Here is a 26,960-nt window from a genome sequence, read left to right as displayed (position 1 = left end):
TTACAGTACAGCAAATAATTGCTCTTTAATGGCAACCACTACACTTGATTCTTCTAAAAGTCCATAGCACACTTACTATAAATTAATTTTGGGTGTTTTTAACTCCATTCTCCTGTCATCCAGGAGTTGCAGAAAGCTGTTGATAACCGCAAAGCAATCGTCCTGTCCATCAACCTGTGCAGCTCCGAATTCACTCAATCTGATAGCGAAGAAAGCAAGAAGCTGCAGGAGCGCCTATCTCAGATGAACATGCGCTGGGAACGTGTATGCAGTATGATTGAAGAATGGCGTTGCTCACTGCAGGATGCACTAATGCAATGTCAGGTCTGTATTGGTATGAGGGGTCTCGTTCCCTTCTTGGACATAATGAGGAATTCTAGAGCTAATGGGGTTCATTTTAAATGAACACACACATATATCAGAGATATAATTTTCTTCACATCTTCCTAATCTGAAAGATCAAACCTAATGCTGCCCACATGTGCACATATGCAAACTAAAATGCAGTTTACATTGGGTATTTGCAATATTACTGTAATATAGTACACTACTATAGGCATGTAATACTATAGTAATATAAGAATATAGCCAGTCAAATCTGTTGTGGGAAATAGCAATGTGGCAGAAAACCTCAGCATAATTCAGGGTTCTCTTAAGCTCTCTCACGTCTCTTGTAGGATTTTCATGAAATGAGCCACGGTTTGCTGCTTTGGTTGGAGAACATTGACAGAAGAAAAAATGAGATCTTGCCTATTAATCCAAACCAAGACTTGGACACTCTACAGGATCATCACAGACTGCTAATGGTAGGATCATAAATGCCTGGAATGGTTAAAGCCTCCAAAAAAAAAATTGACAAGCAGAGAGAAGGTAGTTCTGGAGGTTAATGATTGGTCTGTGAGGTATACAGTATACTTAACCCTGTGGTACTAAGAAGGTCTGGAATTCTCTTTAGTATGGGTAGAGGGAGTAGTGAAATTGGTGGTTAAAAACATTTGGTTTAACATACAAAGCATCTGTCTAATTACCTTATTGGCTGTTGGTTGTTTGTTTGTTTGTTTTTTAGTTTGGGGTTGTTATTTTGGAAAGGCTATTTTTAATTGCAACTTATTGGGCTAGACAGGAACTCTTTAAAAAAAAAAAAAAAAAAAAAAGTCTACTGCTCATGATATAAGGTTTAGAAGAAATTGCCAGGCATTTATCACCTTCATTATAACCTGCCAGGATTTTAGGGCTAGTGGAGCTTTTTTCAGTGAGTCTATTGTGATAGTCTTGGAAACTGAAGTCATTGCCATCTGTCTGTTTTATTATTTTTGTGGAAGTTCTAGCATTCTCTTTCGCATGTTTCATAATATTTAAGTAGAAAAATGTGATTCTTTGGCTTTGCAATAGCAAATCAGACGTGAGTTGCTAGAGTCTCAGCTGAAAGTGGTGTCGCTCCAAGATATGTCCTGCCAACTGCTGGTCAATGCTGAAGGCAAGGACTGCCTGGAAGCTAAAGAGAAGGTCCATGTCATTGGAAACAGACTCAAGCTCCTACTGAAAGAGGTCACACATCACATCAAGGACCTAGAGAAACTCTTAGACATTTCAAGCAGTCAACTGGTAAATCGTCCTATTTTATTCTCTCCTTTACTACTCATTGAGGGCTAGTTTTGTAATCACACTGATCTTTTTCAGGTGATCAGCTGTAAAATACACTATTGGCCCTTATTTTGTTGCTTAGGACCGTGATGCCTGTCTAAGTGGTATGAAACCATTATGAAATCTCCTTCGTAATTTCTACTGTCCAATACTTTCCTGTCTCTGAGACAGCAATTCATAAATTCCAAGGCCAGACAGGACCACTGTGTTCATCTAGTCTGACCTCCTGTGTTCCATAGGCCAGAACATTCCTGCCCCACCCCCCAAAAAAATTCCTAGAGCAGATCTTTTAGAAGAACACCCTATCTTGCTTTAAAATTGCCAGTGATAGTGATCCTGGGTAAACTGTTCCAGTTGTTAAATTATCCTCACTGTTAAAAATTGGCACCTTATTTCCTGTCTGAATGTTTCTGGGTTTGACTTCCAGCCTTGGCTGCCCAGTTTGCTGCCACTGATTCAGTCAACTTGCAAAGTACATGGGGTAGCTACTGTAGCTGCAGTATCTGAACCTGTGGCATGTAAATTATTTCCACAGAGTAAACATCATCTACTTCCCTATTGGCAAACTAATGAAAAAGCTTGAAATAAATTCTCTAGTGTGCTAACAAAGACCCTGTTTGTTTGTGTTTTCTTAGCTTTGGAAGTGTACTCCATAGCAGCACAAGTTATCTTGCAGATGAGTGTGGGCAAGGGGAATGTTATGCTTGTGTCTTCATTGTACCTGTCCCAGTCAGATAGAAGACTTGAACACTCTCTCCGTTGTTCTCAGTCCCTCCTCTTGTAGTCCCCAAAACCTGAATTAGTACAAAGTATGAAGAATGTGATCTGTTTTCAATCTGGCCAGTGTCTGTCTCTCTTTCTCTCTGTATAAAATGATGTCTGGGATTCCAGTGGGAATTTTCACTGAGTACACAACACCTCTTTACCTTCTAAAAACCAATAAAGAGCCGTCGTTTTCTTGGTACTGCCTTTGCCTTACCTTGGGCAGTTAAATGTTATTTCTGGCAGGATATTCGTTTGCCTGTCTTTCTCCTCAGATCCTAATGTGTAATTTATTGTAATTCAATCCTACAGATTTGTGTAAATTTAAACCTCCCTTTGTCATGGTTCAAGGATCACTCTGCTAAAACCAAGAATTTAATCCCCTTTTTCTGAGTGTGGTTTCCTTGGCAGATTACTTATGTTCTTCTAATCTCTTATGATTCTGAACTTTAGGATTTGTCTTCATGGTCCTCAGCTGATGAACTGGACACTTCAGGATCCCTCAGTCCTGTATCTGGAAGAAGCACACCAAGCAGACAGAGAACGGTAATTTCATGTCAGATACATTCTATCACCTCTTGGGCGGGAACACCAGATATTTACAGTAGCTGGAATCAGCTGAGAGGTCTACACCTTCTTCTGATAGGAAAGAAAAAGGCACAAACCAAGAATTCCCCTCAAACAAAGCTGCTTCCCCAACCCTGCTGCATCTCTCTCCCTGCATGGAATCAGAATTAGAAAATGCTCTGTATAAAATCTGGGCTCAAAGTGTGGCTGGAGTTTTGTGGTAGGGCACACGCTTGCTCTTGTATTCTGTTCAAGCGATGGCAGCATCCCAAGGTCTGGTCTTGTCCCAGCACAGTTGCAGCCAATCCCTCTGCTTTCTACCTGGCATCCTCTGCAGAGCTGCTTTGTCAAGAACCTCAATAAAACTTTCTTTTCATGATCAATTAAAACTGTAGCTGGAGCCAGAATTTTATTGAGACTCTGGATGAGAGGCTGCATAGAAAGTTTATAAGGCATTGGCAGAAACACTGGAACAGAACCTGATCAATGTGTTGTGACAACAGCTTTAATGATGCATGTTGTCACCACTAGAACACAATACAAGAAATGCACCATGCCATGCTGCACTCTACTTCTCCACACTTTGATCCCTATATGGAACTGGAATTTTTGTCTTTCTTTACAGTTCTTTTGGTTGATTTATTTTAATTATTATTCAGTTTTCCTTAGTTCTTAACGATCAATTTTTCATTTGCACTTTTTATAAAACATCTGAGTTCTGTCCTGATGAACTTTGTGGTCTCTTGAAATTGATTTTGCTACATTCACTAGTTTTCTTTAGATCCGAGTTTGAGAATGTAAAGGAATACTGGCTTTTCAAAAAGGTTGAGAACAACATGAAACATGATCATTTTATTTCTGGAGTCATTAATTTCATACTTTATTAGCTACTTTTTACAAAATTACTAATAAAAGTCATGATCCCATAAACTAGAAGATTCCTGCACACTGCAGAAAGTGATAGACATTTACTATAGCAAACTTTGGCTAAAGAATTTGTAGAAATGTAGTATGCCTCATATTAACCTTTTAATCTGTATTTGTTCATGTCTAATACAATACTGTGGTTTACATGCATTATTTTCTTCATATTTGTCCATAATATACAGTGTAAGATGCAAGACTCCTGAGGGCCTCCCTTTTTGCATCTGTAATTTTGAAACAAAAACTGATGTCTCTTAGAATTCTAATGCCAAGCACATCACCAGTACTATATTTGTAATAATAATTGCCTAACATCCAGAGACTTTAAGCTCGTTAACCATCTAAGCTACATTAATTGTGCTAGGAAATAATTGCAAGTGCAGTAATGCACCCACAGTTATTTGGCCCTCAAAATTATGGGTGGAAAGAGGGAAGCCAGACTTTTTAAAGGTGACATTTGAAATATAGTTTTTAATGTTCTATAGAACATTAATTTAGCTGCAATTAAATATAAATGCACTTAAGTGTATCCCTTTCAATAAGACTAATTAATTCTTATCTCATGTAACAAATTACTTGAGCTAAAAAGTTTTAATTCTTTTTGGTACCAAGCCTAGTATGTATCATTTTAATGATTAAAACATTCTGTCAAGTTCCTTTTGTCTGTTCAAAGCATTTTCATATTCCGCTGGGAGCAGAAGAAAAGCCAGTTTCCTTGGTTCATGGGTATTGGTCACTTCATTTGATTTTATGTTTCCTTTGCTGCACTTTTAATTTGATTTCATCAGTAGCTTGTCTTTATTTGCCTGGACTGAACATTCTTCTTTCTTTACCCCCTGTTCATTGCAAACAGCCACGGGGCAAATGTAGTGTGTCTCAGCCTGGACCCTCTGTCAGCAGTCCACATAGCAGGTACCTTATTCTCCTGGTTTCCACACTCTGTTCTAGAATTCCAAGAGGATGATGGAAATTGCCCATGATATACATTAAGTGTCTCTCCACACTTAATCTGTCAAAGGGACAGGAATTAACCATTTCAAGTGCAAAGTTCCTTTGTAAGCAGAATTCAGTTATTACAACCAACATATCTGTAAATAGAAATATCGGGTAATTCTTGAATATACAGCTTTTGCTTCTCATTAGCATCATTTAAATTTATTTTATTTATTTGATCACATGGGTGTTTGTTTACATTCATAATATTGCTTGTTACATTAAGTCCTGATCAGCAGATACACCATGAGGTTCATGGCAAAGACTTTTTATCATCCTCTTTATTTCTAGATATTAAATTAAGACAGGTATTAGACCAATACAATATTTTAGAATTTCTAAAACCCACAAATCTGGAGAAAACACACTAACATCCTCTTTTTTTTTTAAATTTTTGTTAATATTTTGTTCAGTTTGTGGGTTTTCAGTTCTCATCATTCAGAATGAACAGTCAGAATTTGAGAATTTCATCCTAAAAATTGGTAGCATCTTTTCTCTCTGCAATCATAGAACTTCTTTTCAGATAAAACACACTGACATTAATGTGACACTTGACAAGTGCTTGCATCCATATATCACTCTAGGAGCAGCGCTGCCCCATTTCTGGATGAACACTAGAGAGCAGACTTGTAGCTGCAGCTTTTTGCTTTCCACCTTGTCTCCAGCAATCTGTCATCTCTGCGGCTAACAGTGCTTCCGCATTCTCTGTTGTTGGTGTGATGTGTGTGTCCCTTCACTCTTTCACTGATCAGATCACTTCGCCCTATCGAATAAACAAAAAATGTTTTAAAAACAAAACAAACATGTAAACAGTGTAAGGTACAGGCTCTTGTCCCATTCCAGCATCTAGTGAGTTGCAACAAGAATTTAAAATTATGCGGCGGGGATGGGGTGGAAGAGAGGATGAAAATATATATGGAACTGTAATCAAACTTACACTTTCTGTGTCAAATATGTAGTAAAATTGAAATTCATTAAAATAGTTCCTGTTCAAATGCAAGACATTTTAGGTTTGAAGCAGGGCCAAATAGATTTATACAGTGATTGAGCAGTGGGCAGGAATTCAAAAAACCTTGAATGAACTTTGTACTTGATGACCTTTATTCCATAAAGACAAAGCAGGCTTTTGTTCAACAATGCAACAGCATGAAATATTGGTGCAGGGGAGGAGCAAAAACTGCTAGAATTTAGAACTAGTCAATATCCAAATTATTTGCAATGTTTTAAATGTGTATAGAGATTCATTTCAGAGTAGCAGCTGTGTTAGTCGGTATCTGCAAAAAGAACAGGAGAACTTGTGGCACCGTAGAGACTAATAAATTTATTACAGCATAAGCTTTCATGGGTTACAGCCCATTTCATTGGATGCATAGAATGGAACATATATTAAGAAGATAGATAGATATAGATATATATACACATACAGAGAAGGTGGAAGTTGCCATACAAACCGTAAGAGGCTAATTAATTAAGATGAGCTATTATCAGCAAGAAAAAAAAACTTTTGTGGTGATAATCAAGATAGCCCATTTAGACAGCTGACAAGAAAGTGTGAAGATACTTAAGGAAATAGATTCAATATGTGTAATGACCCAGCCACTCCGTCTCTATTCAAACCCAAGTTAATGGTATCTAGTTTGCATATTAATTCAAGCTCAGCAGTTTCTCATTGAAGTCTGGTTTTGAAACTTTTCTGTTGCAAAATTGCCACCCTTAAATCTTTTACAGAGTGGCCAGAGAGGTTGAAGTGTTCTTGAATGTGATGACTCCTGATGTCAGATTTGTGTCCATTTATTCTTTTGCGTAGAGGCTGTCCGGTTTGGCCAATGTACATGGCAGAGGGGCATTGCTGGCACATGATGGCATATATCAAATTGGTAGATGTTCAGGTGTTGGTGTGGCTAATGTGATTAGGTCCTATGATGGTGTCACTTGAATAAATAAGTGGACAGAGTTGGCATTGGGCTTTGTTGCAAGGATAGGTTCCTGGGTTAGTGTTTTTGTTGTGTGGTGTGTGGTTGCTGGTATTTGCTTCAGGTTGGGGGGCAGTCTGTAAGCGTGGACTGGCCTGTCTCCCAAGATCTGTGAGAGTGAGGGATCATTTTTCAGGAGAGGTGGTAAATCTTTGATGCGCTGGGGAGGTTTTAGTTGGGGGCTGAAGGTGACAGCTAGTGGCGTGTTATTTTCTTTGTTGGGCCTATCCTGTAGTAGGTGACTTCTGGGTACTCTTCTGGCTCTGTCAATCTGTTTTTTTCACTTCAGCAGGTGGGTATTGTAGTTTTAAGAATGCTTGATAGAGATCTTGTAAATTTATGTCTCTGTCTCAGGGATTGGAGCAAATGCAGTTGTATCTTAGAGCTTGGCTGTAGACAATGGATCATGTGGAGTATCCTGGATGGAAGCTGGAGATATGTAGGTAAGTATAGCGGTCAGTAGGTTTCCGGTATAGGGTGGTGTTTATGTGACCATCGCTTATTAGCACAGTAGTGTCCAGGAAATGGACCGCTTGTGTGGATTGGTCTAGGCAGAGGTTGATGGTGGCATGGAAATAGTTGAAATCATGGTGGAATTCCTCAAGGGCTTCTTTTCCATGGGTCCAGATGATGATGTCATCAATGTAGCGCAAGTAGAGTAGGGGCATTAGGGGACAAGAGCTAAGGAAGCGTTGTTCTAAGTCAGCCATAAAAATGTTGGCATACTGTGGGGCCATGCGGGTACCCATAGCAGTGCCGCTGACTTGAAGGTATACTTGTCCCCAAATATGAAATAGTTGTGGGTGAGGACAAAGTCACAGAGTTCAGCCACAAGGTTTGCCATGACATTATCGGGGATACTGTTCCTGACAGCTTGTAGTCCATTTTTGTGTGGAATGTTGGTGTAGAGGGCTTCTACATCCATAGTTGCCAGGAGGGTGTTTTCTGAAAGATCACCAATGGATAGTAGTTTTCTCAGGAAGTCAATGGTGTCTCGAAGATAGCTGGAGTGCTGGTACCGTAGGGCCTGAGGAGAGAGTCCACATAGCCAGACAATCCTGCTGTTAGGGTGCCAATGCCTGAGATGATGGGGCATCCAGGATTTCCAGGTTTATGGATCTTGAGTAGCAAATAGAATACCCCGGGGTTCTAGGCATGTGTCTGCACAGATCTGTTTCCGTGCTTTTTCAGGGAATTTTTTGAGCAGATGGTGTAGTTTCTTTTGGTAATCCTCAATGGGATCAGAGGATAATGGCCTGTAGAATGTGGAGTTAGAGAGCTGCCTAGTGGCCTCTTGTTCATATTCCGACCTATTCATGATGAGAACAGCACCTCCTTTGTCAGCCTTTATGATTATGATGTCAGAGTTGTTCCTGAGGCTGTTGATGGCATTGTGTTCTGCATGGCTGAGGTCATGGGGCAAGTGATGTTGCTTTTCCATGATTTCAGCCCGTGCACGTTGACAGAAGCAATCTATTTAGAAGTCCAGTCTGTTGTTTCAACCTTCAGGAGGAGTCCACGCAGAATCCTTCTTTTTGTAGTGTTGGTAGGAAGGATTCTGTGGGTTAGTATGTGTTGGAAATATTCTTTGAGTCGGAGACTCGAAAGTAGGATTCTAGGTCACTCCAGAACTGTATCCTGTTCATGGGCCTGGAGGGACAAAAGAAGAGGCCCCGAGATAGGATAGACTCTTCTGTCAGACTCAGAGTACAGCTGGAAAGATAACAATATTGTTGGGTGGGTTAAGGGAACTACTGTTGTGGCTTCTTGTGGCATGTAGCAGTTTAGATAATTTAGGGTCCTTTTTCCTCTGTAGAGAAGCAAAGTTTATGTTGTAAATGGCTTGTCTAGTTTTTGTAAAATCTATCCATGAGGAAGTTTGTGTGGAAGATTGATTTTTTTTTTTATGAAAGTATCCAGTTTTGAGAGCTCATTCTTAATCTTTCCCTGTTTGCTGTATAGGATGTTGATCAGTTGGTTTCACAGTTTCTTTGAGAGTGTGGCACAATCTCTCAGCATAGTCTGTGTGATATGTAGATTGTAATGGATGTTTTACCTGTTAGTCCTTTTGGTATGATGTCCACCTGTTTGCATTTGGAAAGGAAGATGATGTCTGTCTGTATCTGTACGAGTTTTTTCATGAAGTTGATGGATTTCCGTTCCATACAGCTAAATTCAGTGCCAGACAGTCTCGACGCAAAAGAATAAATGGACACAAATCTGACATCAGGAATCATCACATTCAAGAACACTTCAACCTCTCTGGCCACTCCGTAAAAGATTAAGGGTGGCAATTTTGCAACAGAAAAGCTTCAAAAATTGACTTCAGTGAGAAACTGCTGAGCTTGAATTAATATGCAAACTAGATACCATTAACTTGGTTTTGAATAGAGACTGGGAGTGGCTGGGTCATTACACATATTGAATCTATTTCCCTAAGTTAAGTATCCTCACAACTTCTTGTCAACTGTCTAAATGGACCATCTTGATTATCACTACAAAAGTTTTTTTCTCCTGTTCATAATAGCTCATCTTAATTAATTAGCCTCTTACAGTTTGTATGGCAACTTCCACCTTGTGTGTGTGTGTGTGTGTGTGTGTGTACATATAATCTTCTTACTATATGTTCCATTCTATGCATCCAATGAAGTGGGCTGTCGCCCACGAGAGCTTATGCTCTAATAAATTTGTTAGGCTCTAAGGTGCCACAAGTACTCCTGTTTTTTTTTATAGAGATTCAGTTCATGACTTTGTAGCTGTACCAGTTCACAATCAAAATCCAAGTGATGTATGGTAGGTAGAACATTTAGCAATGTTCCAATGCTTCCAAGAAAGTAGATTGCTTGGTTGGAAAAAAAAAACAGTAAAATAACATACAGAATAAGTGTTGTATACTTATACATGTGACCCCAGTTCTCTGTTCTTCTCTCAAATGGAGAATCAGGGAGAATTTTTCTACCTCCAGTCAGTATAAGGCTTGGCATTCTGTTTCTTATAGAAGAGGGTCGGGGGGGATCGGAAACTTAATCTATGACCATTAACAGCTAAGCATATGTCTTTTATGAACCGGTCTGAAGAACAAAGTTTAATTCAGGCCGATAAGCATGCTTGCACTAGCAACACTGAACTAAAGGAATATGTTATGTCTGCTCCTCTGCTCCCCTCTACATGCACAGCCACACACACACCCCTTTGAGACGGCTTCTGTGTTGTAGGGGTGAGCGACTGGCCCAGCGTGTGTCTTAATAGCGCTTTTCACCTTTGGGATCAGCCCACATTCTAACAGTGGCATCTGTGCGGCACCTCTCAGATCAGCTCTGTTCAGCACTGTATATTAACACATCTCATAGCTGTTCAACACAATATTTAATTTGTCATTCAGACAAGCGTGGAATACAAATGAGTTACTACTGAATAGGAAACTTAATCAAATGCGCAAGCCAGACAGGTTGTGGTTGATGTGTAATGTGGTTTTAACTGATAAAGCAGTACAAGCTGTCACTGTGTTCTTTAATATTTTGACATGCCTCTGATCAGAGTACTTTGTGTTTGATCTTGCACTGGATCAGCAAACCCTAATAGACTACAGTGTAAGGGAGAACCAAAGACAAATTAGAAATGTTTATCCCATAGGATTTTGCAATGGAAAATTACTTACTTTAAAAATTTGAGGGTCAGTGGGGTTTTACATTAAGCTTGATGACATTTTTCTTTTCCATTATCATAACAAATAGGTTAACATATTTACTTTATCCAGTTGATTTGTCACATAACCCATGTCTGTTTAACAAGATATCCTTCCAAATCTCCACAATTACATTGTGGCATGAATCTGTTTTGCAAGACAGTACAAGCTGTTGCATGCTAATTACAAGAAACAAATCCCAAAAGCGCTTTTTCCCCTAGGCAGCTAACAGAGCTTTCAGAAAATGTACACCTGGACCTATGCCTGCAGATTTTTTGAAGTGATTAAAATGTTAAAAAGACAAAAATAATTGTGTAGTTTGCATCAGTGCGTTTACATTGTCTCTGTTGGGCAGCTTTATTCAAGTTCTGGCGCCACTGATGTCCCCACTTCCTAACACCACCACCCGCTTCCATCCCAAATCAAAGAGCAACTTTTATAAACTCACCTTTAATTCTTGAACCAAACCAGGCCACAGGAGACTTACTGGTTTCAACTGCATAATAGCAGGCAGTGTAGTGTACTGAATAGACCTGGAGATTTGGGCTCAGATCTCCACGGTTCTGTTCCCAGTTCTGCCACTCACTCTGACTTTGGGTTTGTCAGTTAAACTGCCTGTTTAACCACCTGTAAAATGGATATATTAATCTTCTTTACAATGTAAACTAGCTAACTTTGGGGGAAGGAGGGAGGCGGAGTAGCCAATGTAGAATACACAATAGCAAAGAACAGCTAATTTAGCTGCATACTGAGCAGTAAGGTGAAGAGATACACAGAAGCTGAAATGAGAATTCCCCCTGCTCTTCTGGTAACCCTGCATGATGATTTAACTTCTGCCTACCAGCTAAACTTTTCAGAAGAGACAGGAGTAGAGGTCCAATTCTCCAGATTTCGCAAACTCCGCGGGCGAGGAATTCGACTGCTTTTTGTAGCCTAAGGTCAAGTCATCAGAGTTCTTGTGTAGATGACTTGGTTTGACATTAGGAAACATGCAGTTGGTCAGATTTGCAGCTGTGCCTTCCACAATATCTGGTCACTAGAATCTATTTAAGGGAGTAAAGAACAATTGTGAAGTGGTCTGACTGCAGTCCAAACTGAGCAGCTGTCAATGTGACAAATGGCAAAGCAGCCTGAAAGAGAAGGCAGGGAATGCATGGGCAAGAAAAATGAACTATGCTTTCCCCCAAAGTAATATACTATATAGCATTTGGGCCCAATCCCCACCCACTGAAATTGATAGGAAGTTTTCCATTTACTTCAGTAGCGCAGCAGGTCTTTGGTTGCAGATGTTACCATTTAATCACCCCTTTCCACCCTCACTAAACACTTTGAGCTGCATATCCAGTTTTCCATCACTATTAATGTGTCCATTAAGGTATGAGTAAGTGTGATAAACAGCTGCTATGTCGTCAAAGGAATATAGCACTTGAACATTTTAAAACAGACCCTTTGAAGTAGTTTCCTACAGAGGCAAATGTTTCATTATTCACTTCTTGGATCATTTCATACAGTATTAGCCCGTTAATGTTTACAGCCCTGCTCTACTACTACTATATTTCAGAGCACTTTTCCAATAACGGCATTAATTCTTCAGAGAATTAACTAGGCTCATCAAGAGCCTCCATACACTTTGCACCACCACCTTTTACTTTGCATGTTTTTGTTTTTCAAGAAATACAGAAACAAAATTGATGGTGGTGCATTTCTGCTGCCATAGTCTTGAGAAGAGGGGAAAATTACTAGTTGATGAACAAGCCCACTCCTTTGATCTGTCTCTTGGAAATTCTCTTGGAGACCCTCTTGGTACCCCAGAGAAATTTTCGGGTGACGTTCAGGTCACTGGATAACTATTTTAAAAAAAGACTCTACTTTTCACATCATGATCATTAACTCCAGTGACAAGTGGACACTACAAAATGTGGCATCTGTTGATGAGTTGTAAGCAATAGTATTTATGCAAAAAGCCACGTAAGTACGTCAACTCTGAAGCGAAATGCTTGGAAGGTAATTAAGCACTCCATGTTCCTTTTGTTCTTACCTCAGCCCATTAACTCTCTGTTTTGGCATTCTTAGACAGTGGAAGGCCTGGTCTAATTGAACTTTAATATGGAATGCTCTGATGCTGTTAAATGTGCCATGTCCTTTCATTGCGTTCTATATAATATATGATCTTACATGATGCAAGAATAAGCAGCTTTCCATTTTGGCTCCAATGCTGTGGATTTAAGCAATGTGTAATCTTTTGTTTTGATCTTGACCTCTTGACCTAATCATCTCAGTAAGTTAATCATTTAGTGGGCCTGAATAGTCAGCTCTCCATTAGTCAACTAAACATAACCAAAAGCTGCCTGGCTTCATTTTAAGTCTTCAACCTGGGAAGACATCTGCAGATAAGTGAGCTAGTAACAACAAATGATGTCCTCCAGTAAAATACTAATAATTGGAGAACTGGTTACTTCAGTGATCCAGAAGGTACAGGAGAGGGTATAATTTCGTGGCTATATGACCAAAATTGCCATCAAGACAAAGGTAATTCTGAAGATGGCTTCTCATTTTCCTTTGTGCTGTTTTACATACGTCTTTCCATCTCCTTAACCTCAGTACACCATTGTGTTCTCGCTGAACTGTAATCAAACTGCTGTGAGACTTCCATATCAGATAGGTTTTAGAGCGGTAGCCATGTTGGTCTGTATCAGCAAAAACGAGGAGTCCTTTCCTGATTGTTTTTTCCATATCAGATAGACACTTGATGATAATAAAAAGAACTGAAACAAGATTGAAGTATGTTGCAGTATTAGGAGATAGCTTGAGAACCGTTAAATTCCCCTGCATTTTAGTACTTGTCAAAACACAGAACCTTTCCATGCCACCTAAATAGTGTACCTAAATCATTCTGTTTGGATTTCTTAACCTTCAGGCTATCTTTTATCAACCCATCTAACTGCTAAGAAGCCTTTTGGTTGGTCACACATGTAGTAGGTTTCTGACAGGTTGGGTCAAGAGGACAAAATGTGAAGGTTTATGCAGAGGTGCTGGAACAATTTTTATAGTGGGGGTGCTGAGAGCCATTAAACCATACTGTAAACCCTGTATGTGATGGAAACCACTTCAAGTAACGGGGTGCGGGAGCACCTCTAGTTCCAGCAATTATGGGTTTGTTTCAAAATGGAATTCAAATTGTATCCAGTACTACAAAGAAGAACTTCCGTGTTACAGGAAAATCTAAAAATTTCAGTCAGAATTCTCAAATGTGGGTACCTAAAATTAGACATCTAAATTGATAGCCTGGTTTTTGTTTTTCAGGGACGCTGAGCTCCCACATCTCCCATTGATTAAAAAATTGCTATGGATTTAGGTGCTTAACTTCAGGTGTACAGGTCAGGAAATGTTGACCTCAAGGCCTACCTCCCCATCAGATATTGAGAATAGGCTGTGACTGCCATGCTAGTAATACATTTTTCATAGACAACAAGGAAATAAGTTACACAGAAAGGGTAAGAAGTCCATTCAAGTTCAGTAACTTTAACTCCTGATTCAGTGCAAAATGAAGCTATTCTGTACTCTGTGGAGACTGAGATCCCTCTAATCCAACACTGGCATATTATTCCTCTGGTTGCATGACTCATCATGATACTTCCTAAAAGGAAATGCAGTTGACACTTAAAGCAATGGGGTTTCCCTTCTAGACTGTGTGCAGATATTGACTGAGTCAGCAGCTGACATGATAGAATATATTTTGTCTTGTCTAGAGAGTACAATCCATTCATTTTTTCACATGGAAAACCTTTTATGCAATTAAGTAAGAATGATGGCACTTGAGCTACCCCTGTGCTATTCTTTTTATGATTGATCAGATGTTTTGTTTTCCAATCCCACCAGTGCTAAACAGTGACAGTGTCAGGGTAATGGCATATTCAGTATAAAACACCTCTGGCATTTGTTAAGTATAGGATTTGTATTGACATTAAAATGAATGCTCCAGGAAGAGTTGTTATGTTCCAGAAAGCGGTGTCCATTTTGGTAAGGCTTCTGTTTATCCTGTATTGATTTCTTTACTCAGGTCCATAAGAGGTGGCTCAGATTCCTCCCATTCTGAGACACTGGCAGCTCAGCAGCACCCGTCCTTCTTCCTGAGAGTCCTCAGAGCTGCTCTACCACTACAGCTTCTTCTGCTGCTCTTGATTGGTCTTGCCTGCCTTGTACCAATGACTGAGGAGGACTACAGCTGTACCCTATCGAATAATTTTGCCCGGTCCTTCCACCCCATGTTAAGATATACTAATGGCCCTCCTCCTTTATGAAGCAGTAGAAAGGCTATTAAAGTTGGAGAAGCATGTCAGGAAATAGGCCTGTTTCAAATGTTAATGCACTCAACGTGGCAGCTTTATCTATCTATTGTAGCCAATGTTCCCATATCATTCTGCTGGCACTAAATTAATAATGTATCTGTACCAAAATGTGTAATGCATTACGTGAGTAATATCCTTTCAAAACTCACATCCCTGGCACTAAGAAGGCTATGAAATAAGTGAGGAAATTTTCTTTCTCTCCAACATTCTGAATCTTCTGGCCACTTTATATCTGGGTCACTGCCCTTTGCTGTGCATAGCCCAAGGACTTTATACTGTCAAGAGAACGTTTTCTCTGAATGAGCTATTAGCTGATCTTTGTTAAATATACTATCAGTATCTTACAGTATTCAAAGGAACCAGTGCTAAGGACATTTGAAAGACTTTGTAACATACATTTTTAAAGAGCGTGTATGGCAGTGTACTATTTTTCCTTCTTTTTTGTTTTGGGCATGGTGTTTTAACCTTTTCTTTGGATGCACAGGCTGTAAATCTGAAAGGCACTTTTTTAAGGTTTAAAAAAATGGATGTAATAAATAAGATCATGGAAGGTTTTATGAGAAAAAAAATATTGAATATCAAGTATAAAAAGGAACTTATTTATGTATGTACAGTTTGCTAAGCCAAGTTTTGTTGGTAATGATTTATTTGCATTTATTATAGATACCATACAATATTTTGTCTACGTGCTTTTTAATGACAATTATAGAAACCTGTAAGTTTAGAATGAGAAATGTATGGTAAAAACAATTATAAGACTGTGTATATGCTACAATTATCAAAGAAAAACATAAAATAAAAAGAAATGCTGTAATAATGAATTGTAGAAGGAATCTGTGGGAATGGGAAGATCTTGCAAAATTGCTGCAGAACAGTATGAGATATGGGAAAGTATATGGTTATAGAATCAGTGATAAATATAAAAAGCTGTTTAATTATGAATTAACATTTGGAAACTCCAGATTTTTCTAATTTTTCTTGCAGTCCATGTTTCCCAAAGTGTTAGTTTTATATGTATATACTGCTTCCCATACTCCAGTTATTATTATTACCAGTCAACATTGAAGAAGACTGGGGTTTTTTTTTGTGAGTTGAAAACATTTAAATCTTCTCCATAGCAGCTTGATATAGACTGACATTAAGACTGATATTTATGCTTGACCAATAGCTGAAGTATTGTCATGGAATATACCCAACACACAAGCATAAACAGCAGAAAAACAGAACAAAATGAAAACTCATAAATTTCCGAGAAACATTACAGCAAACTCACTCTCTGATCAGCGGCAGGCACTTCACATAGCTTATGAGTCATAACTTAACCAAAACAAAATTCTTTTCAAGTTTGAGAAATTGCAGAGTGTTGACCTAAAGTTATCTCTGGTTTAATAAGTTTTTCTGTTTTAAAAAAAAAACATTACGCATACTGTATATTTTCCCATTAATTTTAGGAACAAATGTTTTCATTTAAAGAGCAAATAGACTGGAGTGTGTAAGCAGAAGGAAAGAAGTCCTGTTTTTGCTGAGCCTGGAGAAAACAAAATTACTTGCATTGTTGATGCTTCTTGGGATTGCCTTTCTGGGTAGCAGTGGTTTGAATTGAGACTGATTAGAACTGAGCTGATTAGAACTGAGGCCAGTCAGGAGTTCATAAAAATTAACACCAGTAGGCATCTGAGTTAACATGTGGGGCAGTTCATAAATCTCACAGCAATTGTTCCAGATTCTTGGGCAGATGTCACTGAATTGGATACTGTGGATTAAGGTTTCTTTACAGCCATACGGATTAGAGAGCTTTTAAAAAAGGAAAGCTGAGATTGTGAAGCACGAGATGGCAACGCAGGCAAGGAAGTGAGCAAATGTTATCTGAAAGCAAGCACACAGCCTGAAATTAATAAACAGCATTCAAGTTTTTATCTTCAAGGAGTTTACCAAAGAGGGTGCTAGGAAGAGTACACAGACAGCCTCACCTGTGACTTCCTAGGAATCAGTACATTCTAATGTACATGAATTAAAAATTAGAGAGAGAAAAAGATTATACAGTCCTATACAGGAGGTAATAGGTAAGAAATTAAGCTTTAAATTAGCCTGCCAGGTGCAGATAGATGATCACCTCCCACATTGTCAAGTGGAACAGATGTTTAGAACAAGGTGGGCTCTTATCCACTCCCATGATTTTCACTATCATTTCTGTTTTGCCAGCTCGGAAACTTGCCTCTCTACCCATTCCACCCACTGTCACATCTGCCTCCTGCATCTCCAACCACTAGCACAAACTCTCCATTCAAAATTGAATTTGTCCTTCTACCAGCCTTTCCCATCCAGTTGCAGCTTTGCTATTCTCCCTGTCCCTGAGGTTTGCAAGCTTCTCATTTGTGGCTCTCCTCCTCATTCAGTTTTCTTACTGCTTACTCCACAATACCTCTGAATGCTGGGGCCACTTGGGCAAGGCTGGTGTATGGTGACTGTGCAGGAGCCTCCGTCCATTAAATCATCTGCTGGAGCTGAGCCTTCCACTGCAGTAGAGGAGAAGCCAGCAGGGACAGTGAAGTCTTCCAGGAGTGCCCTCCCTACTCACATTCTCCAAGGAGGGGAGAAGTGTCAGTATCTTCAGAAAGACTTCTTGGTTTGCAGTGACTTTTCACTATGTTTAGAGCATCTCTTGATAGGTTCCTCTGGCCTTTAACTCCCAACCCCTGGGCTATGCGGGTGGGAGGGCGTCGACTACAGAGAAAATCAGAAATGTGGAGGGAAGAAGGGGTGAAATGGAAACTAGCCAATCCTGGTTATCATGGAGAGGGAGGGAAGGTGGGAGGGGGAACTATTAGGAAGGGTACAAAGTAGGGCTGCCAAGCGATTAAAAAAAATTAATCACAATTGTGCTGTTAATAATAGAATAGTTTTGATGTTTTCTACCTTTTCAAATATATTGATTTCAATTACAACACAGAATACAAAGTGTACAGTGCTACTTTATATTTATTTTTAATACAAATATTTTCACTGTAAAAAAAGAAATTATATTTTTCAATTCCCCCATTGCAAGTTCTGTAGTGGAATCTCTTTATCATGAAAATTGAATTTACAAATGTAGAATTATGTTAAAAAAAAAATACCTGCATTCAAAAATAAAACAATGTAAAACTTTAGAGCCTACACGTCTACTCAGTCCTACTTCTTGTTCAGCCAATTACTCAGAAGAGAATTCTGCCTGCTTCTTGTTTACAATTTCACCCGAAAGTGAGAACAGGCATTCACATGGCACTGTTGTAGCTGGCATCACAAGATATTTATGTGCCAAATGTGCTAAAGATTCATATGTCCTTTCATGCTTCAACCACCATTCCAGAGGACATGCTTCCATGCTGATGACAGATTCTCCTCAATAACAATCCAAAGCAATGCAGACCAACGCATGTTCATTTTCATCATCTGAGTCAGATGGCACCAGCAGAAGGTTGATTTTTCTTTTCTTTTTCTTTTTTTTTTTTTTTTTTGGTGGTTCAGGTTCTGTAGTTTCTGCATTGGAGTGTTGCTCTTTTAAGATTTCGGAAAGCATGCTCCACACCTCATCCCTCAGATTTTGGAAGACGCTTCAAATTCTTAAACCTTGAGTCAAGTGCCGTAGCTATCTTTAGAAATCTCACATTGTTACCTTCTTTGCATTTTGTCAAATCTGCAGTGAAAGTGTTCTTAAAACAAACATGTTCTGGGTCATCATCCAAGACTGCTGTAACATGAAATATATGGCAGAATGTGGGTAAAACAGAGCAGGGAACATACAATTCTCCCCCAGAGAGTTCAGTCACAAATTTAATTAATGCATTATTTTTTAACGAGTGTCAGCATTGAAGCATGTCCTCTGGAATGATGGCCAAAGCATGAATGGGTATAAGAATGTTTAGCATATCTGGCACGAATATACCTTGCAATGCCGGCTACAAAAGTGTGAATACCTGTTCTCATTTTCAGGTGACATTGTAAATAATAAGCAGGCAGCCTTATGTCCTATAAATGTAAACAAACTTGTTTTTCTTAGTGATTGGCTGAATAAGAAGTAGGCTTGTAGGTTGTAGGCTCTAAAGTTTTACATTGTTTTGTTTTTGAGTGCAGTTATGTAACAACAAAAAATCTACATTTGTAAGTTGAACTTTCACAATAAAGAGAGTGCACAACAGTGCTAGTATGAGGTGAATTGAAAAATGCTATTTATGTTTATCATTTTTAGAATGCAAATATTAGTAAACAAAATAATATGAAGTGAGCAACTGTACACTTCGTATTCTGTTTTGTAATAGAAATCAATATATTTGAAAATGTAGAAAAATATCCAAAAATATTTAATAAATTTCACTTGGTATTCTATTGCTTAGCAGTGCGAGTAAAACTGTGATTGTGTGATTGATTTTCAATAGCAGTTGTTTTTTTTAGATAATTGTGTGAGTTAATTGCAATTAAGCAACTGCCCTAGTGCAAAGGAATAGTTTTTAAAAATAATTGTAATAAAACAAGTGATGTCAACCTCAGTTTGATCCTTTATTGCTCCACTTATGCCATTATTTGTCATTATTTATGGGTTAGATCTACTTTAGGTATCTAAATCCAACTGTTGGGCACCACTGAGATCCTCAAAACCTTGCTGCTTAACCCTGGAGGTGCCTGAATTCACTGCTGGTGGACATGTGCAAAGCTGCCTAGATCCTCATGATGCTGAGCAGTTCGGTATCCTATCTCAGGGCTAAACCCTGGTGAGATTCTCAAATGGGCCTACCTCAGAGCATGCCTATTGGATCCACAGGAGTGTTGATGCAATAGCCCAGTAGTTAGGGCACTCATTACTCAACAGAAGTAGGTCTGTTTTCAAATAATGACTCTGGCTGATTTGAAGCAGGGACTTGAAGTCATGTGAGAGCCCCAACCACTGGAGAGTATTCCATGTTGGAGTCTCTCTCAATCTCTCTGGTGAAGCTGTTCTACTTTGTACAAACAATTAAAAAGGTATTGGAGCGCTGACTTGACTCTGGGTCTCCCGCAACCCCAATGGGCTATGGGTTATAATGGGTGTGGGGGCTGGCACAATTTGTATAGTGGGGGTGCTGAGAGCCATTGAACCAAACTGTAAACCCTGTATGCGATGGAAACCGCTTCAAACCAGGGGGTGTGGCTGCACCCCCAGCACCCTGAGTTCCAGCACCTACTGTGGGAGCTCTTTCTCTTGCTGTTTTTTTTCTTTTTTCTTTTTTGTGTGTTTGTTTTTTTTTTTCTTAAGAAAGGGCTGACCTGGCTTAAGCATGGAACTCTTTGGGAGATGATTCATGGCTGAGAATCCTGAGCAGAGGGAGAGACCTCCTGTCAGCCAGGTGCCTAAGGTCCAGATCAATGAGAGTTAGGTCCCTAACTACCTTTGAGAATCTGGATGCTTAGCCCTGCTCCCTCTGCGTTGTATGAGGAGCCTGGGCACCTAACTCAGGACTAAGTATTCCCCTGGGCAGCAGGGTGCCTTGCAATGCAGAAGTACCTTGTAAATTTAGCCCTATGTGTCCGTACGCTACCTAGTGCAATGGGGATACAAACAGGATTGAAGCCTTTAGAGGCTACCAAAAAAATCTGCCCTTTCTGTCCCTATGGTCAAATTGCTGGCCCGTGTCTTCATTGCCTCTCCCCTCTATTATTGCCCCCTCAACCGCTCTAGCCTCCTGCTACCTCGCCCCTCCAATCCACTCAACTGTTGCAAATAAAATTATCTTCCTTCTCCCACCCCCTTCTCTGCTCCTTAAATCCTACTACTGGGTCCATCTCCATTGCTACATAATATTCAACCTCCTTGGTCTCCCCTTCATAGTTCAGCCCCACTCCACTCTGCCTTCTCTCATCTCCTCCTGTCCTTTCTCTCTCCCTTTCCCCATGCTGCTACACTTATAACACCCTCACGCTTGGCACTCAAACGCTTAGAGAGAGCCCTCTTATCGCAGAAGGGTTCCTACTGCCCCTGAGTCCTGCCATCGTCTTTTGCTTTTCTTGTTGTTCTTTGTGTTTTAGCTCGGAGTGTGGCAGGAAGTTGCTATAGCAACAACGCCGTGTGGGACAGGGGGGAAAAAAGTTGCTTTGGTGCCTACGGGCGTTGGTGCTTGGCTTCATTTCCATGATACTCTGGAATCCATTCAGGCAGGATAATAGGACTAACAGTGCCCACAAACCAGACCCTTGCTGGCATCGCAGTGGTGCATCGTTTCCTAGGCCCTGGCTGAGGGAGTAGGAGGGACGCGGGGAAGGAGAACTCTCCTGTGATTGATTTGGAGGCAGGAGGGGAGGGAAGGGACAAGTTACGTCTTCCCCCGGGATCTCAGCCACAACAGGAAGTTGCCAAATTTCTTTCCCAGTCTGCAGGGTAAGAGCCCTTGGGTGCACCCTGCTGGCCCACCACCTCAAGCCCACCAAGGGAGCGGGAGGGCTAAAGTAGTGTTGCGAACTCATTGCAGCGACTAAACCTTTAGCTTCTGCTGCAGCCACTCCCAGCTTGCCTTCCCCCCTCCCGCCGGATGCACAACAGGGCTCTTCCAGCCCGACAGGCTGAGAGGAGTTTTCAGGGAGGGGAGAGGGTGCAGCTGACATTTTCACAGGACTGGAGGGAGGAACCACCTCCTTCCCTGTGAACAATGGGTCATTCTGTGCTCTGCTCCTTCCCCCTCCCTGCCCCTGTAACACCAGCGCTGGGAAGGGGGAGAGGGCAAAGAGGAGCCCCTAGGGCTCTGGTAGGTGCAGAGGTGGAGCTGTGGTGGGGTGTGTGCGTAATTAATTGCTTAGGTAGGGGGTGGGCAGGGGTGGGGTTGCCTAATTAATTGCTGGGCTGGAGGAATGAGCAAATGTCTGTGGGGGGAGCTCCATAATTATGTCTGGGCTAGGAGGTGTAATTATAATTTGGGGGAGAAGGGAGAAGCTCTGCACCATCAGGCAGCCAATCAGAGGTCCTGGAATGAGGCCAATATCGTTTTTATACATTTGGGAAAGTTGGCAATACTAGGCTACACGACAGAGCTTTATGGCTGCAGCGCTGCTAGTGCACATGCTCTAAGCCAAGGGGAGAGAGCTCTCCCGTCAACTTAATGACTCCAGCCCCCATGAGGGGTGGTAGCTATGGCAGCAGGAGAAGTTCTCCCACCAACGCAGCCCTGTCCATATCGGTGGCACTTACACCACTCAGGGAGGTGGCTTATTCCCGGAGGGACGTAACTTATATCAACATAAGCTGTAGTGTGGACATAGCTTAATTTCACCCAGATAGGGTGGGCGAGGGGGGTTGGAAAGTGAAAGGCAGCCCAAAACTCATGATCCAATCTCAGGGTGGGCAGCCAACTCCAAACTTCTGAACGTTTGGGGTTGGCCGTGTTGTCACGTTAAATGACTGTTCCTACTCACCCCTCATGTGTGCACTTAATACTGACAGCGGTAAGCCGGACTGCTCAGCCTCATGCCTTGCGCCCATCCCCCAAAGAGCTTTGCTTCATTTCCCAACAAAACTAACTACCTGACAGCTGCCCAAACGTGTGCTCTCAGCTATTCTGCCAGTTCTCACTCAACACACAAGCCCAGCCTGCCAGTCCTACGAAGCCTGTCCCCACTACTGGTTAGAAACCCTGAACTTGTTGATGAGTACAGGGCATATCAGGATGAAGGGATTGGAATGGTTCCTTGTAGCAATGAGAGAGTAAATGTCTGTCTTCCTCTCCCCTGTCCCCCAGACCTGGACAAGTTAGTTCTAGATGTCTGACAATCCACTCCTATTTCCAGCTGCTAGTTATCTCAGAACAAATTGGTGTTAGAAGAGTTAATGGAGCTTGAAGTATCTCAGTAACTTGAGACGCCACAGCAAAACTCCCCAAGATTTAGCTGTTGTTTGTAGGAGGATTCTGACAATAAGTGGGAAATAATGAAGCCAGAACCATGGGTGTGAAATAAACACTTCAACCCTCAGACCCTTGCTGTGAGATGGAAAGTCAGTAATACGGTGCTTAGAAGTGAGGCAGGAAGCAGGGTGAATGGAGATATTGTGAAATCCAAATTGTTGGGTTTTTTTTCACCTGACTCTCAGGGAACTGGTCAATGGAAGAAAGACAAGAGGGAGCAAGAGATGGCCTAGCTGAGGTTGGACCTATGGATTTGGTACAAACAAGGTTCAAATCCTCCGAGTGGCTGTAGACTTCACGATTTTAAGGTAAAAAAAAATCTGACTTCTGTGTAATTCTGAGGGGTCTTCTATGCAAACCCCTGAATATGAAGTTCCCCTCCCCCACCCCTCCAATTCATGAGTTTCCATGGTTGTCATAGGCCAATTTTGAAAGACTATCCCATTATTGCCCCTAGTAGTATGTACACCAGCTGGTTGTTGACCTCAAACCCAGAGGTGGCTGCATGGAAGGTGCAATATAAAACTGATTGTTTTTAATTGTAATAGAAAATATAGACCTTGTGGTAGCGTGCCTCAAAAGGGAGAGCTCTGACTCTCTTAATAATGTTAGAATTATTTGAATATACTTGATGATAAAGGAGTAGACAGCAGTGACCAGACAAATACAATCTACTTGGTTTGCCAAAAAAGCTTTAAATAAAGTTGCTGAGAAGCAATAAAGGGAAATAAATAATCACAGGGACTGGGGCAAAGGCCTGTCATGGATTAAAAACTAGTTAAGAGATAGGGATCTGAATTATATTACATGGCTGCTCCAAAGAGCAGAGGGAAATGAATAGTGGGAGATCCTAGGGTTCTGAATTATTTAATATACTATTTTATGTGCAAGAGTAAATAGACAAACCTGTTTGTCTTAAAACCAGTGAAGGCCCTGAGAAATAGCAGATGGATTTCACCATGGTGCAAGATTGAGCAGAACAATGGCAGATTAAATTTAAATTATTTTGTGGAGGAAATACATTATTTTGCTAATACATCTTTTTCAGAAACACTGGTGGCTTCAGGATTTCCAGGGTACTGTGAGGAAAATGGCTTAGGAACAGAAAATAGGCTGATCAATGCCGATGCAGGTCCTCAGTCGGGCAAAACTCCCTTTGCATTTTGAGGCTCCAAATATGATTCTTGGTATTGTTTTTAGAAAGGATGGGAAATAGCTTCAATACAGCATTGGAATGGCCTTATCTGGAGTACTGTTATCTAAACGCAAAAGCCAGTCTTGATGGAGTTGGGACAGCTCCAATGCTTGGAGATCCTACATACTGAAATAATATCTAGGCTTAATCAGTCTGGAAAGACCAGGCAGTGGGAACTAGTTTCAACTTCCCAAAAGGGGCAGGCTCCAGGTAGAAAAGAGAGAGTGTTTATTGCAGAAATTGTATCCATGACCAAATATACCATTAGAAAAGGAGTATTTGTGGCACCTCAGAGACTAACAAATTTATTTGAGCCACAAGTACTCCTTTTCTTTTTGCGAATACCGAGTAATATGGCTGCTACTCTGAAACCTGTAAATATGCCATTGAAACCCTGGTGTGGTCATTTCCATTAGGCTGTATTAATTATTGTTATTATTTATAATGTGGCAGTGTCTACAAGGAGGGCCCATTGTTCTAGGCGCAGTGCAAACATATAACAAAGAGATAGTCCGTGCTCTGAAGAGCTATGTACTTTTGCATTACACTGAAGTGTCTGTTCCGTCACTTAAAAGGTTGGCCAGTGGCTAGGACAAACACATAAGGTTTTGCAAGATCCCATGAGCACAGCCAATACTCACTGATACTTTGGCGTACTTCTGAAGGAGAAACCCCTTAGTGGCTGCTTTTAAGTTTGTGAAATCTACAGGGCCTGATTTTTCAGAGGTTCTGGCAAGCCAAAACTGACATTTATTTCACTGATCAAAACACTACAGCTATTTGCGGTAAAGTTTGTGTCACTGTTTGGGAGCCTGCCTGGGCAATAGGACGGGAAAATGAAGCTGAGTGGTTCTAGCCCTATTTCAGAACTGGCCATGGGACACCTGAATGACATAATGTGGCAGTCTCCCTAGCCTGCTGTTCAACTGTATTGCAGTGGCTCAGTAGCACCACGGTAGTTAAGACTGTGTCACATTAAAGTTCTGTTTAATGGTCCTCTCAAATCAACATGCTTCATTGACTTCCTTTGAAATTTGGTGTGTTTTAGGCGGGTGCAAGGTAGGTTGAATGACCCAAAATTGTGGTCATTTGAGCTAGGGCCTGCAGAGATAAAAGTTCAAAATAAATAGCCATTTTTCAAAATGTTGGGGTTTTTTTGGGGGGGGGGGTGTTTGGCTGCGGGGGAAGGGGGGGTTGTGCAGAGCTAGAGATCAAACTATTGATGTGGTGCCAGTCAAAGTGGGCATGTTCCCCGCGGTGGTACATGGCATCCAATAAATCTTTGGGAGACCTAATAGACTCATAGACTTTACGGCCAGAAGGGATCATTATGATTGTCTAGTCTGACTTCCTGCACAACTCAGGCCACGGAATCTCACCCCCCCACTCCTGCAATAAACCCCGACCTATGTCTGAGCTATTGAAGTCCTCAAATAGTGGTTTAAAGACTTCAAGGAGCAGAGAATGCTCCAGCAAGTGACCCGTGTCCCACGCTGCAGAGGAAGGCAAAAAAAAAACAAAACCCCAGGGCCTCTGCCAATCTGCCCTAGAGGAAAATTCCTTCCCGACCCCAAACATAGTGATCAGCTAAACCCTGAGCATGTGGGCAAGACTCACCAGCCAGATACCCAGGAAAGAATTCTCTGTAGTAACTCAGATCCCATCATAGGCCATTGGGCATATTTAAAGATCAATTAATTGCCAAAATTAGGCTATCCCATCCCCTCCATAAACTTATCAAGCTTAGTCTTGAAGCCAGATATGCCTTTTGCCCTCCCACTGCTTCCCTTGGAAGGCTGTTCCAGAACTTCACTCCTCTGATGGTTAGAAACCTTCATCTAATTTCAAGTCTAAACTTCCTGATGGCCATTTGATATCCATTTGTTCTTGTGTCCACATTGGTATTGAGCTTAAATAATTCCTCTCCCTCCCTGGTATTTATCCCTCTAATGAAATATATCTTTACTCAGCCTTCTTTTGGTTAGGCTAAACAAACCAAGCTCTTTGAGTCTCCTTTCATAAGACAGGTTTTCCTTGCCTCAGATCATCCTAGTAGCCCTTCTCTGTACCTGTTCCAGTTTGAATTCATCCTTCTTAAAGGTGGGAAACCAAAACTGTACACAGTATTCCAGATGACATCTCACCAGTGCCTTGTATAACCGTACTAACACCTCCTTATCTCTACTGGAAATATCTCACCTGATGCATCCCAAGACCGCATTAGCTTTTTTCACGGCCATATCACACTGGCGGCTCATAGTCATCCTGTGGTCAACCAATACTCCAAGGTCCTTCTCCTCCTCCATTACTTCCAACTGATGACTCCCCAGCTTATAACAAAACATCTTGTTATTAATCCTTAAATGCATGACCTTGCACTTTTTTACTGCACATGCTAACTTCTTTGCTTGCATAGATGTGCAGTGTGGATGGACCCGCCATCCTGCACCCTGGACCCCTTATTTCTGGCCGCACCCCCAGCTGGAGCCGTCACCCCCTCCAAGCCCCAGCCCAGTGAACGTGAGTGAGCAACTGGGGGGGCGGGGTCAAGGTTGTTCGGTTTTAGTGCAATTAGAAAGTTGGCAACAAGTTTTGTCTGTTTTACTATAATGTGTTTTTGGTTTATGGGAAGGCTTATTGGGAACACAGCAGAATAGTCAGCCAGTGGCCTAACCAAAATGTGTCTCATATTGGATGGGGAGGAGTCAGAGCCTGTGGACTTGTGTGGGAGGGTTGGGAGGGAACAGAGAGTATAGTTGCAGCTAGAGAGGGGGAGGAAATGAGGGTGGATGGAAGACAAGCCATGCAGTGGTTGGTTGAGAAAAGCTGTATTTTACTAGCCCATGGAAGAGGGATTGGAGTGGCTACTTCTTGATTTTGGGGCAGATTAATGTGGCATTTCCAAACACTGCTGATGCAGAGGTTTGAAACTGGTGGCAGGCAATCCATAGCAAGGGGTACGGG

The 26,960-nt window shown here is 41.0% G+C and overlaps 1 protein-coding gene across 1 annotated transcript in view; it reads left to right on the top strand.

Annotated features, from left to right (window-relative positions):
- SYNE1 (spectrin repeat containing nuclear envelope protein 1) overlaps nucleotides 1-15,714 on the top strand; it is a 507,598-nt gene extending 491,884 nt beyond the window's left edge. The window contains 6 exon segments of the mRNA XM_043511213.1: nucleotides 124-324; nucleotides 678-806; nucleotides 1,393-1,605; nucleotides 2,860-2,952; nucleotides 4,751-4,809; nucleotides 14,609-15,714. Coding sequence (XP_043367148.1) covers nucleotides 124-324; nucleotides 678-806; nucleotides 1,393-1,605; nucleotides 2,860-2,952; nucleotides 4,751-4,809; nucleotides 14,609-14,849 — 936 coding nt within the window. The 3' untranslated portion in view covers nucleotides 14,850-15,714.
- Nucleotides 15,715-26,960: the final 11,246 nt, after the last annotated feature.

This window comes from Dermochelys coriacea, chromosome 3 (genome assembly GCF_009764565.3).
Source record: "Dermochelys coriacea isolate rDerCor1 chromosome 3, rDerCor1.pri.v4, whole genome shotgun sequence".
In the NCBI taxonomy this organism is placed as follows: Eukaryota; Metazoa; Chordata; order Testudines; family Dermochelyidae; genus Dermochelys; species Dermochelys coriacea.
Note: the sequence above shows the minus strand (reverse complement) of the source record. Positions and strands in the feature narration are given on the sequence as shown.